Source organism: Macadamia integrifolia, chromosome 8 (genome assembly GCF_013358625.1).
Source record: "Macadamia integrifolia cultivar HAES 741 chromosome 8, SCU_Mint_v3, whole genome shotgun sequence".
Lineage (NCBI taxonomy): Eukaryota > Viridiplantae > Streptophyta > Magnoliopsida > Proteales > Proteaceae > Macadamia > Macadamia integrifolia.
In genome coordinates, this window is record NC_056564.1 from 31,683,582 (window position 1) to 31,700,472 (window position 16,891).

At 39.2% G+C, this 16,891-nt stretch overlaps 1 protein-coding gene across 1 annotated transcript in view; it reads right to left on the reverse strand.

Moving 5' to 3' along the window:
- Positions 1-1,206: 1,206 nt before the first annotated feature.
- The window catches only part of LOC122086893 (E3 ubiquitin-protein ligase BRE1-like 1), a 32,401-nt gene continuing 16,716 nt past the window's right edge, over positions 1,207-16,891 (reverse strand). Inside the window, exons 10-18 of the mRNA XM_042655812.1 lie at positions 9,802-9,862; positions 9,526-9,654; positions 8,784-8,978; positions 8,561-8,633; positions 8,387-8,473; positions 3,295-3,432; positions 3,008-3,210; positions 2,764-2,929; positions 1,207-2,001 (exon numbers count right to left, since the gene is read on the reverse strand). Coding sequence (XP_042511746.1) covers positions 1,870-2,001; positions 2,764-2,929; positions 3,008-3,210; positions 3,295-3,432; positions 8,387-8,473; positions 8,561-8,633; positions 8,784-8,978; positions 9,526-9,654; positions 9,802-9,862 — 1,184 coding nt within the window. The 3' untranslated portion in view covers positions 1,207-1,869. The remainder of the gene's footprint in view (positions 2,002-2,763; positions 2,930-3,007; positions 3,211-3,294; positions 3,433-8,386; positions 8,474-8,560; positions 8,634-8,783; positions 8,979-9,525; positions 9,655-9,801; positions 9,863-16,891) is intronic.

Sequence of the window (16,891 nt, forward strand, 5' to 3'; positions counted from 1 at the left end):
AAAAAACCAAAAACAAGAAATGTTTAACCATGTTCCAACATTTGGGTTTTGTTTCAAAAAACGGAAAATTTTAGTTTTGACACGAAATATCGTTTCTGTAATAGAATGACTACCAAACGCAACCTTAGACTCTTCAAGCGTATACACAATGGCTTTCAGATTCTACTTTTCTGTCATAAGGAGCCAAAAACTAATGTTATCTTTTCATGAATCTTCTAAATGGGTCTGAGCGGTTGGGATTAAGAACAGAAAGGTGGTCTTGTGATTCTCTTCCCAATCCTTTTTCAATATTTTCTTTGATTTTTGTTTCTTTTCTGTTGAGTGTCATTGATTCTTTGGTGTTCTTGCAACTACCATTATTTCATTGTACTCATAGAAATCAGGTTGCCTTCTCCAATACGAAACCTAATCCTGTGATTATTTTGCAAAATGTCAGTTGACGGATTGTTAATCTTAAGTCTTCATAATACTGCTCTTGTGCTCAGCTCTAACATTCCCTCCTTTTTCCTCTCGATTTTATTGATTACACTATTAGTATGCCTGCCACAAATCATTGTATTGTCATTATAGATGGTGATTGGGATTTTGATCTATAAGTCTCGGCCGCTTGGGTGGGATTCAGTTATTATTTATCACAATAAATTTTTAAATAAAAAACGATATTGAAGTGGGGGTCTTGATCTTGGTGTAGCAAGAAGCAAGGTGGAATTTCATATCAGATTAACCAAGTAAGTAGGGATCATCGAGACTAATAATCCGTGTACGCTACACGCCGGGCCCAAAGGACCGTGTTTCTCTAAGGCCACAGTAAACGGATATCCATTCACGCATGAGTCGCATGGCCTTAGCGCCACTCAAGTGGGGAGGAGGGGTCTCGATGGCCGCGTGAAGTGATCTTCAGCTATCAAGTCAATTTCAATCCACGAGGACTTTGGAATGCCAGACCAGTGGAGAAGAGAAAATCTCCTCTCAAATGTGATCTTGTGATTGCATTCCTCTATCATCATTAACTCCCACCCCCAATTGTGCAGAGTCCAAAATACCCTTTTCCAAGGCAAAGGAATTTCTTTACCATCTACGACTAAAGGTAGAAACTGGGTCCTAATTACATTGTAAAAATCAAATTTTCTTTGAACCAACATACTTATGGCATAAGAAACCCTTTCCTAACCAATACATGACCATATCTTGGAGAGCCAGAAGAGATGTGAAAAACATTGATATCATACATTTAAAGAAAATTTTCTTTTAAAAAAAAGCTAAATTGATTTACATGATACCAAGAGAAACTTACCAACCTATAAACCTCACTATACCAAGTTAAGGAATGCATCCCAATCTATCAGCTGAACAGTAACACCCTACATTATGTTCAAGAACAATAAGCAACATGCAATAAAGAATGCATCTGGACTCAGTTGGTGGAGCTCACCAACGGTATTCTTAATTGCCACGCTGACCACCCCACCTCGAAAGATCTCTGGGCAAAAGTCAATGGCAAAAAAGCGGTATTCTAGGGGATCTAGAAATAATCAGTCAAGGCATTCCAGTTGCTCTAGTAAGTAAAATGGTACAACTAACTTATACACAGATATGGCAAAACTCAAGGTGTGACCAATCCACAACCTAAGAACCAAACCACCACGCAAATATGAGCGCCATCTTGCCATGTGTGGAGAGGGAAGCAGAACACAACCTTCAAGATTACCTGCCCATATTTACTTTTCCCTCTTCTACAGCATTTCCCAACGACAATGTAGAACAAGTCTACTACTGCAGCTGTCCAGAACTCGGAAGTCTCTTGTAACATGAACCTGGAGTTATGGCGATTCTCAACTATGAGAGGCAGTACACAGCACATGTTTTTGCTCATATGTAAACAGCTTTGACATCATTAGGCCCAAAAGTCACAGCACATAACGGACACTTCCGCTGGCGAGTTTCGAGGACTCTCTGGATGCAGGGGTTGCAGAACAGATGGAAGCATTTTGTTATTACAACCTGAGGGACCACATTGAGATCCATAATCAAAAGTTAATGAATAAAAAAGAGAGAAAATGACCTCTAAAAATTGACTCATGAAAAGAGAGGATAAAAGTGCATATAAAGCAAGACACAAGAAATCCAATAAATACATAGTAGACCCTAGACAGAAGAATCAATTATAATTATACAGGCAGGCAGCATACCATTTTAACAAAATATGGCAGTAGAGTATTCAATTATCATTCCATTTCCCAAAAAATGCATGGTTGAAATATATCTGCCAGAATCATACAGCAGAATAGCCTACCACCCACTATTTCTCTTTCACCCAGTGTCCGTCTTGCAGAAATGGAAACAGTACCCTAAGTGCTTGTTGGGAAGACCTTATCAAGCTATTGCTTATGGGCATTTAGAACCCAAGTTCTAGGAGGTAAGGAGGCAGAACCAATCAAATGTATCAGTTTGAAATCTTTACTGCCTCCAGCCTGAGAAACCCATAAGCCTTGTCCCCCTCCCCACCCCCCCCCCCCAAATAAAAAAGCTTTGGCTTCTTGGTCTGGAGGTGGAAAAGATTCCAAACCGACACTTTTCATTGGATCCATATCCTCACCTTTTAGAAGTTGGCTTTAGCAGAGCCACGTGGCAGAAGCCTGATAGGCTTGGCTAAATATGCCCTAAATATGATTTATTACAGCTGATTGCATTTACATGTTCCCATCATCAGAATCATTGTAGAGCGAAATTTGTCGGCTAATCCAGCAAAAGCTAAGTTTTTACCTCCTTCGGGCCATCACGACAGATACCACACTTGAGTATTTCCCTATATTCGCTGATTTCCTTCTGAAGTTTTTCCACAACAGATGACCCTTCATTGTGTGCACTGAGACGTGCAGCTTTCCTTGCCATAACATCCAATTCTTCTTCCACCCTTTTCTTGTCAAACCTGTTATATAATGATCAGATAAGCTTCGCAGTATATCTATGCAGGAAACTATAAGGTACCATATCACCAAATTCATACCTCTCTTTCTCTAGTTCTACCTGCAGCTCTCCAATACTTCCTCGGTTTCTCGCAACCTTGGACTGTGATTCCTCCAGTGAACTCCTTAACTGCTGAGATTCTTTCCTTACATCTGTCAATCTTTTTTGGGTATTCTCTAAAGTAGCTAAGCTATGTCGCCGATCTTCTGTAAGTTTCTGAACCTGCTCTAAGTACATTTTCAGCTGCAAAGAAATGATTATGAGACAACTTCAGCTCACTTTGTTGCATATGGAAAAGTGCTCTAGCATAATGAAACTCAGTGACACCTGATCGTCAATTCGCGCAGCCTTCAGGTCATATAGATCCAGTAAAGCATTTGCTTGCAGCAACCTGCTCTCCATGGTTTGTCTTTCCATGAGCATAGCATCTTGTAGTTGTCTTCCCCTTACACCCTCTAAAACAAGCTGGATCAGAAATGAACAACATCAAGTCCATTCTACGAGACCCAGATCAAAAAAAAAAAGTCCATTCTATGAGACGAATAAGGGAAAACATCACTGAACAGCACATGACCCCCCACCCCTCAAAAAAAAGCCCACATCTAAGTGTATATCATGCTTGTATTGCATTGAAAAAAAAAACTAATTTTGTGTTTGTTAAAATGTACGCCAAGTCGCCGATTTATAAAAGTAGAGTAACATAAAATAGTTGAACTATTTTTGCTAAAAAAAAATACTTCTTGACTTAAAAATGTATGGTTAGAATTTTATAATGCAGTAAACTCACTCCACTGCAAGCTAAGGACTAATGTAAAATATGGCATGAACATGGGGACATCTGAATAGATCAAAGTTCATTCAAATGCACACCCATGCCAAGAAAGAGATGGGCTGGAAGGAGTGGATTTGGCAAGAAAGAGAAGGGCTTTTCATAGGGAGATTGTACCAAACCAGAAAACAAGGGTATCACAAATGGGTGTAATCTATTACTCTATGTTGCATAGGTTCAGGAACTAGTACAGGTATGTTTTAGGGATTTGGATCAACCTGACCACCCACAACTTAGAATATGAGGATGTGCTCCAACATGGACAAAGAGGATTTGGCCATCATGTGTCACACAGATTGGGGTGGTGGTGCTTAATTTATTCTTGGTAGCCAAGTCCAAGTTTGACAGTTAGGTGCATTTCAGATAATATCTCACACCTCTACCTAAGTCATGTCCAGTGAAAACATGTATCTGGGCTACATGAAGTGTCCAGGTAACCAAGGTGGAATACGGGAAGTAGAGTTGGGGTGTTCCAGTGGAACTTTGAAAGATGACATATATGGGATGACTTGAAACGAGGGAGCTGAAGAAAAAACAATCAAAGCATTGAGACTTTATATTGATTACTCCAAAATAAAAACAAAACAAAAAATTTTGGAAAGTTTCTAGGGTTTAACAAATAATCAAAATTTGGAGATTTAGGAGTGGGTGGTTGGTTGGTTCAGTTTTTGGTTGGAACGTGCTTCTGACAATAAAGATTGAAACCTCTACAAGGAGGAAAGTACCACTTACTGGATGTGGATGTGGATATGGTTTCAGGATGGGAACCTAAGGTTTATTGTGGATTGAGGTAATGGTGGCATAGTAGTAGCTTAACGGTGGGTTTTAAAATAAGAGTAGAGAGCAAGGGATTAAAAAAGTGCTGCAGACAATAGTAGAGGAAGAGCCTAGGAAAAAAAATAAATAAATAATAAGGGTCTAGGGCAATCATCCCTTGAAGAATTGACCACACTACAATGGCATAAAGCTGCATGAATTCTTTTACAATTCATTTAAGTTGTAAAATAGAAAGAACCAAATACTCGTAAACTAAAACCCATTGGATGGATAATGATCCACAACCTCAGCAATCTATTCAATTGTAAAAAGAATTGGCAAGAGGAAAAAGCACAACAATCTGAGAGAAAGGAATCTTTGGTACTAATATTATATACTATTTTCCAAACAAGGGAGGCCTTTGATTGAGAGTCCAGCTTGGCACATGGTTTCCACACATAACATCTCTCTCATGTGGAGGCAAGGGAGCATTACAAAACAGTTCAGTATACACAGACAGTAGTTTATGTAACAACTAAGCACTAAAAGATAATATAATGCAACATCAAGCAATAAATAGTAATCTAATTAAAGTTATCCTATAATTACTACAATTCCTACAGGAAATTAAAAAAAAAAATTGTCAAATCCGATTGACAAGGAAGAATCCTGATGCAGCAAGCTGGAGCTTCCACATGGGTGGATCAATATGATCCAATATGGAGGCCCAAGCCTAAGAGAAGGACACTAGCAGGGAAATCTGGTCATTCAGTGCATATTTGATGATACTACTGTAAACTGAAGATTAAATAATATAGTAATTAGTTAGCAAGTGTCCTGTTTGAGTTCTAATTATAGGAAGTCCTCATGAGAGTTTGTTTTGGATTCAAGTTGGTCTGTATAATAATATAAAATAAAAATCCCCCATCGATTTATGTTTAACGAGTAGAAGATTTTTGAGTTTTTTCTTATAATGTGCAGCTATTTGCATGTGACTAGTGATAGCTTTTTCTGGCCGAATAGTTCACTTGACTGATTTGAATTCTCTCAGGAGAGACCCTTCCTACTGCTACTATATTCTTCTTCCTAGTGGGCAGCTCCCCTGTGATAGTTTTTCCTTCATATCCGATAAAATACTAGTATGATTGCTTCCACATTTGGCAGTCAGGTACCTGTTGACATTCTTATATTCTGGCTTTGGTTCTCAATTTCATAAACTATTTCTTGCTAGCTACTGGACGTCAACCTACTCCGCCTTCTGAATTTTCTAAACCAGACCTGTTGCACCTTACAAGCTACAGGAGATTTCTAATCTCTCGCAGCCAACTGATAAATCTGGTCCCATAACAGACTCAACCTGAGTATAGCTAGTGAAGTGATTTCGAGTTTGATGGTGACAGAATTCATTTCACTTCATCCCTAGGCTGGCATTTGGATCTGCAACACCTCTATTAACTGAAACTAAACAGTTACATAAAACATTTGACAACAATACCTGAAAACAAGGTCAAGATTAACTTAATTTTGTGCACAGAGGAATGTATTGCAATGAACCTACATATGATATGACAAATTTCTAAAAGGTAGTTTGGTTGACAATGTTACAGATAATCACTAAGTGACAGTATTTCCACTGTCAAATATAAATAATATGACCTCAACACAAGGAGGAAGGATACAAAAGAGAGAATTTGTTGTTGAACAATCCTGTTATGGTCAATGTGAAAATGAAAACAAAGGGAATGAAAGATAGCAAATCCATTATCTATGCTGAAGCTTCCCCATATCATTAGACCCAGCAAGTGGACCACGATCTAGCTATTCGGACTGTTGATCACCGAAGCCTAATGGTTCTTATCAAGTTATAAACAAAAGGACCAGAGGTCCTAAATGAACAGTTGGACAGCCTGGCAGTAGGTAGATAGCAACTTATCTCATACTAAAAAGTTCTTACATACACTTTCGTCAACGATTTGGACTCAAAATCGAAAACACCTCAAACAATGGTTTTCACAGCACAGTCATGCTTTAGGAGGCTCATGGAAAAAAAAGCCTACGAAAGAGTCCCTCTAGAGAGCTAATCTAGCATGTACTAGAAAAGAGTAGGGTAACAAGTAAATATGTATATTTACTTAAAGATATGTATGAGAACACGGTGACTAGTGTGAAAACGGTGGGAGGTCAAGCAATGAATTCCCAATTACAATTGGGCTACATCAAGGAAGCTCTAAGCCCTTATTTGTTTGTGCTTATCATGGACGATTTAGCTAGGAACATCTAAGACGAGTTTCCATTATGTATGCTCTTTGCTGATGATATTGTATTGGTGGATGAGAAAGATTGCGATTATCGCTAAGTTGAAGATAAAAAGATCAACCTTAAAATCAAGATATTATAAGATAAGTAGAACGAAGACGGAGTACATGATGTGTAAGTTAAGCCACACTACGATGGATAATGAAATGATGAAGATTGAGGAAAGAGAGGTAAAGCGATAATTTTAAGTATCTGGGGTCAATTATAAATAAAGAGTGATATAGATGATGATGTTTTCCAGAGGATTAAGGTGGGATGGATGAAGTGGAGAGGTGCGTCCGGAGTGGTGCGACTGATTTATCCCTTTAAAGCTTAAAGCAAAGTTTTGTAGGACATTCGTTTGACAAGCTATGATGTACACGGTGCAAAACGTAGGGTTGTTAAGAAGTTTCACAAGATAAGTTTCATGTAGCAAAGATAAGGATGTTGAGATTGATATGGGGGCAAATATAGGAAGGATAAAGTAAGGAATGACCATATTAAAGAGGATCTGCGAGTTGTCCTCATTCATGATAAGCTCCGAGAAAGTCGTTTGAGGTAGTATGGCCTTGTTCAACAGAGGCCTGAAAATGCCTCAATAAGGAGGAGTGGTATAATTCAGATAGAAATATCTAAAAGAGCTAGGGGCAGGCCTAAAATGACTATAGAAGTAGTGAGGAAATGCATGCATAGTTTAGATCTGGTCCCAAGTATGACCTCAGATAGACCTTTTTGGAGGGCAAGAATCCATGTTTCCGACCCCTTTCAGTTTTTTTTTTTTTTTTTTGCTCCTTTCCTTTTCTTTTGTTGTCTTTGATCAAATCCATGCAACCGACCCCATTTAGTTGGGATAAGGCTGAGTAGTAGTTGTCATCATGCTTCTTTGTGTTAATGACAGCCAAAATATTACAACAACAACAAATACTATGGTGTTACTAAATTATAAAGCGTACTATATTAAATACAGTTATCACTAAATTATAAAGCATACTATGTTCAACCAACCAGATGTTCAAGCTGCTGGGCAGGACAGTTGGATTGCCAACCTCCAGACCTGAATGATTGAATGTCGAGCCCAGGTTTCAATACTGATCAAGACTAACTTTATCGCACAAACTCAGATAAAGATAACACAACAACAACAACTTTGCCTTTTCCCAACTAAATGGAGATTAAATACACGATACGAAATCTTACAGCACGAGGAAGTTATTTATGACACATTAACACTATGAATTTCATTCATGTTGCATCGACTTTCTAATATTCTTTTTATAATCAATGGATCATTTCCAAGTGCCTAACACAGAATGTTTCACCAGCACACATGCTTACTCATGTGAACATTATTTTCATGCCATACAAAGCACACACCTTAGCATATGCAAGCATGCAAGCCTATAATTTTTGCAAGAACGCCCAACCAGCACATGTACAAAAAGAAAGAGCAAATAGCCAATGCCAGAAATAAAGAATAAAGTTTCAGACAAAACAGATAGGAGTGCAAATTCCTCCCTGAAATGAAAGAGAAGTAAACACCTTGATGTTATAATCATCTCTCTCCGTGATTTGTTGCAGCAGGTGTTGGTTTTGAGTTTGCATATCTTCATACGCTTGACCAATAGACTGCAAAGAAGCCAAACTTACCAGTTTATTTCTCTCTGGAGTTCAAAACAGGCATATCACATTCATAGAGAAGAAACGAGCGCTGACCTCTATCTCTGATAGATATGCTTCACCTTCCTCGTGCTTAGATTTCAGTACTTCCTTGAGTTCAGATATATAACTGATGGAGCAAATACAAGAGAATAGTCATTCAATTGTAAACAAATTTGTAGCTAACATGTTGAAGAAGGGAACTACTAAGAAATGTGGTGCTTCATGTAAGCCTATGTGATTTACTTCATACATGTCAAGAGAAGACGAAGAAACTAACCTTCCAGAGGCTTCAAACTTCTGTCTCAGGTCAGCAATCTCAGCTTCTGCTGCAGCCAGCCTCTGTTGAGATATGGCTTCAGCTTCATTTGCTGCCTTGACACGGAGTTCCAAGCTGTGCTCATCAAGAGAAGATTTCAGACTTTGAACATGTGCCCACGCCTTGTACTCTAGATCCCTAGCCTCTAAGATATCCCTGCATTTCAAAAACAAATCCAGGATAATGGCCTCAAGTTGACGCAGAAATCAACCAAATACTTCATAGTCTATATGCAGCATATCTCAAGTACATCTACAGGACGAATTGGCTGAGCCCATAGCAAAGGATTCAGCATTACCAAATGAATATTAACACAACAGATTCACAACTCAGTAACCAGATTTCTAAATATGAATTTCTAACACTACTGAATGAAAACTAGGCTGACACACATGACATTTCAAAAAAGAAAGAATGAATAAATTACAAAGTGCCAGTGTATAATGAATATCATTTCATTCTGATTGTAAATTTGAACAACCATAGAATGCATAATTTTCTCTATTAGATTTTTTTTTTTTCACAAAAGAAGAAAGGATAAAAAGGTTCCAGATAACAGAAAATGATCTGCCAGAAAACAAGGAGAACTACTAATCTCCAGAAAAAAAAAATAACTAACTGAAAATAGCAAAAGCTATTGCTCAGCTGAATTTTAAAGCTTTATTGATCCTTAAGTGAACATCTAATTGTAAATCTATCTAACCTGGAATCAGTGGATTCACGTCTATACATTTCCAGAATTAATTTTAGCTCCTGATCACTCTCCTTCAAATCTTGGACCTGAAAAATCCACATAAGCTCATCAAAACTATGCAAAAATAAGGGCACAACACTTGCAAGCCAATATCAAAAGAACCGATGTTGACTTCAACTATGATCATACATTCAGCAGGAATTTTGACACATTAAATTAGCTCGAAGGGGGAAAATGCAACCAAAGGGAAAACTAAATAAATCACAGTATTCCATTAAAAATAACAGGGAATTAAAGTTGCACCCATAAAGATTCCAAAGCATTATCAAGCAGATTGGATTGAGAACTAATTTAAAAATTCAGATAAACAGTTAAAAAACAAAATGGCAATAAGAGAAAGGACAAGGAGTTCCATATAAACCATGTAGGGAAAATAACAAGAATCTACACTTTTGAGTTTTCATTTACAAAACTATCCACTCCATGTTTGAGTTACAAAAATACACAATTCTGGGTTTGAGTTCACAAAACTACCTGATTCAGATTGATAAAAGAGCTAGGGGCAGGCCCAAAATGACCATAGGCGAAGTGAGGAATGACATGCATAGTCTCGTTCTGGTCCCAAGTATGACCTTGGATAGAGCCTATCGAACAGCAGGATCCATGTAGCCGGCCCATGTAGCTGAGTTTCTCGTTCTCCTGCCTGGTTGGGCTGGGCCTCTTTCCCTCTTACTCTCTTCTACTCTCTTCTTCTTTCTTTCTTCATCTCGTCATTTTTTCATTCCTCCCTTCCCCTATTTTGCTTGGACTTGTTTCTTATTTTGTTCTTATGTATCGATCCATGTAGCCGACCCCATTAAATTGGGATAAGGCTGAGTTTTTTGTTGTTGTAGTCCACAGAACTACCCAAACCAGTGATTTTCTTTCAACAATGCATATTGTTTGACCATTTTACCTCTTACTTCTTCTACCATGCCTTCTCCAATCATCATGTCCACCTTCCTTGCAATCCCCCAATGACCAACTATGAGGTATAGGGCAGAATGGTGGGCAGTTATGAAACGGCATATAGATAAACTAAGTGTAGCGAAGATGAGGATGTTGAGATGGATGTGTCATGTGTGGCAAAAAACTAGGAAGGACGAATAAGGAATGAACACATTAGAGCTGAGCTGGGTGTAGCTTCGATTTATGATAAGCTACAAGAAATTCGTTTGAGGTGGCATGGCCATGTTCAACGATAGCCTTTAGATGCTCCAGTTTGGAGGAGTGACTTTGATTCAAATTGAAAGATATAAAAGAGCCAGGGGTAGGCCAAAAATAACCGTAGGAGAGGTGGTGAGGAAAGACACGCATAGCTTAGACCTTCTACCACGTATGACTACGAATAGAGCTGATTGGAGAACAAGGATCCATGTAACCAACCCCATTTAGCAGGGATAAGGCTATGTTGTTGTCACAAAAATTTACTAAATAATCTCAAGCCCCTAATGTTGTGTGACTGCATCAGTCTCCCACATCTAACATTGAAAATACACATGCACGAACATGTATCCACCGAGAGGGGTAGATATATATATACACATATGTATAGATAGACAGAGAGAGAGAGAGAGAGAGAGAAGGGGGTGTAAGAGGAGGAAGAGAAATCACTTGCTTCAGAGTGAGGAAGAGTTTGTCACTACAATCAGAATGCCTCATTTTTTTGAATACGTTCTACAGAATCTAGGTGGAGTAGTGTCTGAAGGACCATCGGATTGGGTGTTCCGACCATGGTGGGACTGTTCAGACCAAGGCTTTTTCCTTGAACAATGCCATTAAAAATCAGAATAATTTGGTTTGATTCCTTCGAATGGTTAATCAGACCATTATAATACCACCAATCATTTAATTGGGCAAACATATATTTGTCGATTTATGATCCTCTATGTATCTAGTCTAAATGCTTTTTCCTCTTGCAATCTGAACACAAATAAGGATGCGTTGTTGTCACCTATGTCCAAACATTCTAGAACTGTTTCGACTTTCCCACTTCAAGTGTTTCAGTTTTGCTATTCTTGATGGTTTATGTTGCTATGCATATGAAAAAATGTTGAGCTCAGGTCATCAGGATAAGCGGACAACAAGTACCATTTGCTTTTTCAATGCTTCGAAGTCAGCTGAAGAGGGTGTCCCTGTGGGGCTTGCCCGGGATTCTTGCGAGTTTACTTGCACATCTCTACGAGGGCGTTTTCTTCTTCCATAGGTGCGCCTAGATTCAAACGCCGCTTTGCAGTAAAAGACCGAGTTTCTATGGGATCAGTTCGAATGAACTTGGATCGAGCCAGATGAATTCTCTCTCTTCTTTCATGTGAACGGCCCTATCTTGTATCGAAAGGTTTTTCGTGCTATACACCACATTGAGAAACCTCCTATGTACCGTACCATTTTGGTACCTCGAAAGGGAGGTGCTCCTTATGATGCTACGGACGGCTGTCCGAAGTGCAAGGGGTAAACTCGGACTCGGATAGGATAGGATTGTGCGTGCCGGGCCCTTCGGGTGTCATATTTTGGCCGAGTTCCCCGTACCGTAGGCCCCTATGTTACGCAGCCGTAATATTATGTTACGTTCCACCGCTGTTAACACTTCAAATCAACACAGGGCGGACCTTGGCGCAACTATAAAGTTGCTCCATTGCAACCTAGGGGTCTCAGGTTCGAGTAACGAAACAGCTTCTCTGCAAAGCAGAGGTAAGGCTGTGTATATTACGACCCTCCCCAAAAGCCGCAGTGGTGGGAGCCTCATGCACTGGGTACACTCTTTTTTATCAACACATCACCTATCAGGTTATTATCATAAGGAATAAAGTCCACAACAAGTTCCGTAGTTTCTCAGGTAGTTGTTTTTGTTACATCATTTAGCTTTGCCAACCTAAATGGTACCAAGTCAGATTACTTGAGCCCAAACTTGTTCTAGAACACCTTTGCACTTTCTGCAATACCAAAGTTTTCCTAAATTACTTCCTCGAATGTCTAGAATAAGAAACAAGGTACGTAGAAATGATCAAGAAGAAATGAAGAGGATTAAAGCCTACTTAGCTCAAAAGTTTAAGCTTAAAGATTGGTCTCTTGAAATATTTCTTGGAATTGAAGTGGTAAGGTCAATGAAGGGCATAAATATTTGCGAAAAGGAAGTTCTAGTTGGACCGTATGAAGTAGACAAGGATGTTGTGCTGCTAACCCATTGACTCACATATGGATCAAAATCATAAACTAGATGAGGACTATGGAAATCCTCTAATTGATGCAGGGAAGTATCAATTTAAGCATGCTCCTAGAAGTAGGCATCTAGATGTTGTGTATCGTATTCTCAGATACTTGAAGTCCAGCATAGGAAAAGGACTGATAGACTTCTGTACACAAAGCATAACCATTTGAAGATTGAGGGCTACACCAATGTTGCTGATTGGGCAGGCACTATCTCGGATAAAAGGTCTACATCAGGATACACCTTTATAGGCGGAAATCTGGTTAAATGGAGAAACAAAAAAACTTCTGTTGTGGCTAGATTAGGCGCAGAGCCAGAGTTCTACAGTTTAGAGACATGGTGATGCAGGTGCACAGCCTTGGACCGATTCAAACTCATCTGGGTATCTAGAAAGAGATGAAACAGATCCATATTATTTGAGTCCTTGATCTGGTTCGATTTTAGTAGCTTTTGAGAGAATAATATATCAACAACAACAACAACAACAATCATAGTCTTATCCCAACTAAATGGGGTCAGCTACATGGATCCGCAATGGAAATTGTAAAGTAAAGAAGCATAAAAGAGAGGTTAAAAAGGAGAAACTTGGGGATAAGAGAATAAGGTAAAGCAGTATAGAAAGACGCATCATAGAAACATCCCCTATAGCGGGTTGGCAACACAGGCCCTTATCCTCCACGCAACTCTGTCCGAAGCTGAGTACATAAGAGTTAGGAGTAAAGTCGGTTTGCTTTGTCAGGGTAGTTTCCTTTCAGTTGAGTTTCTATTTGTCTTTTATTTTTCATTTAAATAAATTTTTGTAACTGATTTCAATAAAGTTCTGAGTTGAATATTGTGGTGTGTGCTCTCCTTCCCCCCACCCCCTTTCTTTATGTGATTCCTCTCTCTCCCCCGCAATTCTGAGACCTATCTTAGGGATTTCTTTCCTCCCCTCACCGCCCTCCATCAACTTGGTATCAGAGCCGAAGGAGCCTTCTTTCTCCATCAATCTCCCTCCTCCCATTCTGCTTATGTTCTCTATCGAAGGATCCTTCCTTCTCCATCAATCTCCTAGGGTTCTATCAGCCAGCCAAAGAAAGAGAGAGAGAGAGAGAGAGAGAGAGAGAGAAGAGAACTCTACCTGGTTCCGCCTCCCATTGCGAGTCCTCTTCCCAATCACTAGCTTCCTCGAGTCGACACCTCCTGGTCTATGTCAGACCTTCCAGAGTCACATTCCTGTAATCCTTTATCATAGGAAGAACCTTCCTTTTTTGTCGGTAAAACCCAACTTGATCCCTCTCTCGTCCTTATTTTAATTAGTTCTTCTCCATATTTCTGAACTGCCATTCTCACTCAGTTTTAAAATTTCATTTATTTCAATATTGCCACCCTTTATGCACATCATGGAGGATAATCGATTAGCTCTAATCCTTTCGATTAGACATGATATCCGTACCCTGCAGGCAAAACTTTGTAATCTCCATATAGATTGTCGTCAGCTTGCCAATAACAATAACACCTTCAATGATAAGTTGTCAACCATGATAGCATATTCAGAAGGTGGATCAGAAGTGGAAACACATGTGGACCAACCAGTAACACCGGAAAACAAGAAAATCATGGATCAAGTAACGATGGAGATCATTACAATGCCAACTGTTCTCTATTATGAGTTTGTAGTTCCCCATGATTTTCCGAACTTGAATGCACCTCTAAAGCTCCATATCTGGGATTTTGTTTGCGTTGCATACAAGGAGCAATTAACCCCCGCTCGTGAACTTTTATTGTTACCCTTTTACAAAACTCGGGGACGAGTTCTCTCAACACCGGGGGGAGTTGATGCAGGTGCATAGCCTTGGCCTGATCCAAACCCATCTAGATATCCAGACAGAGATGAATCAGATCCATATTATTTGAGTCCTTGCCCCTTGGTCTAGTAGGATTTTAGTAGCTTATTTTATTTAGGAGAATAATATCTCTACTTTATTTTATTCTATTTATTTTAGGAAGTTGAGTACATAAGAGTTAGGAGTAGAGTCGGTTTGCTTTGTCAGGGAAGTTTCCTTTTAGTTGAGTTTCTATTTGTCTTTCATTTTTCCTTTAAATAAATTGTAACTGAATTATTTATTCATCCAAAAATAATAATTCTTCTTCTCTTGGTAATGAAGAAGAATTGTAATTGACAGACAAATTAGATTGAAGAATGATGTTATGAGTTGAATATTAAGGTGTGTGCCAATGGGTTGTGTGTATGCTCTTCTCCCCACCCTTTCTTTGTGCAATTCCTTTCTCTCCGCCGCGACTCTTGAGACCTATTGATGTAGATCCACATTATGGAAGGAAATATGAGAGGAAGAAGGATCCAGCCTTAGTCCACCTAAGTGGCTAGGGTCCAGCCAAGAAGCCAGCCGAACCCCTACTTGGTCCACCTGAGTGGCTAAGTACAAATAAGGGCCAATTGGGCCCATCGGCTAGGGGAATAATTAGTAGTTGTTTTTAATTAATTAGTGGGCCATTGGGCCCATCGAGTTGAGTAAGTGGTATGTCGAGTCCAAATTGTCTTAGGACTCTATTTGTTTTCCACATAGGTTTATTATTCCTAGTCCAATTTTGAATTCCTAGTTGTAGTAGGAGTGTCTAGTTCCTATTGGGAAACTAGCTCCTAGGAGTAGTTTGATTGCTATTCTGCCCTCTATAAATAGAGAAGCCTATGTACTCATAATTTCATATTTGAATAAAGAATAATTGCAGTCAATTGCTTAGAATAGCCGGGATAGCTGTGGGTGAGAAGCTCGGGCCGAGACAGCCACTCCTCCCCCACTTTTCCCTTTGTTTCTTCTTGTTTAAAGCTTTCTATTTTATCCTAAAGTTACTGCTGTTGAAGTATACGACTGTTGTGAGTATTCAGAAGTTCAGATCTGTCCAAGTTACAAACCAAATTTGATTCTCTCTGCTGAAGCATGCGATTATTTCTCCTAGGTTAGAAAATCAAGAAAGCTTGTAACTTCACAATCAGCCGTCAGAATCCTCTCAACTTTGGGGGTTTTTGTACCCTCCCTAGGGACTATCTACGCCCAAGAGTGCAGCTCAATCGGACTCCTATAGACCTGGCCGCACCTCTCTCTCTCCAGCTCTATAGCAGGTCTTTCTCTCTCCTATCGGGTTGTGTTTTGGGCTGGTTTTTCTCCTCTATGGGTATTGTATCCTTAGAGTTTTATTTGATGGTTTTATTTTTTTGTTTCCTGGTCCTATTTGTATTGTTTGGGGTTATAAATTGTTGGGGTAGTTTCTTGTAATCTCCTCCTGCATTAAGAACAGAGGAAGAAGAAAGAGAGGATCTTGCATGGGGATAGGAGAAAAAAGAAGAGAGAGAGGCCAAGCCACACCACACCACAGTAACTCAAAACCAATTCTTAATTCATTCCATTTTCAACTGTTGATTGTGCTCCATTGCATTACACACACACACCGAGGAAAACTCACATATTAGAAACTCTTAACTATATATATATTATAAAATCTTAACTAGAAAAATAAAGAAAGAAAATAAATATCTAATTATCTACTAGTCCCACATCCTAATTCAGGGCCGGTTTTTGGTTGGGGATCTCAAACAGGTTCGGCCTGTCCAAGGAAGTGCTCCATGGATAAAGAGTTTAATGTTTTTTCAACAATCTTGATGCCTTGGCTACCTTTGCACTGTCTCACTGACCTGGTGGGATTTCTCAATATGTCAATACTTTCGTTTGCAGGAATATTGTGTTGACATCACTTACTGTAACAATGACCTCCTTCCAGTTCCTCAGCTTTATTTGACTAATGTTGCCAACTTACTATGGCAACTTACAATGGTAGAACTAGAAATACTTAACCTCACTAGCTATTTTAAGTCTATATCTGACCAGGACAAATGTATTCATGGTTCACAAATGGCCATTTGAAAAACGGCTGGTTTCCCACCCATGGTGCACGCACGCACGCACGCACACACACACATTAAACTTATTAGGTTAAATGGAGCTTGATATGGAAGATTAGTTATTCCAGTTATTTGTAGCACCAGTCTCAGTTGATTTTTTTTCTCATGAAAAATTGATGCTTTCTGAACAGCATCTTTGTCAACACCTAATAAGTTTTAGAATCTGCCAG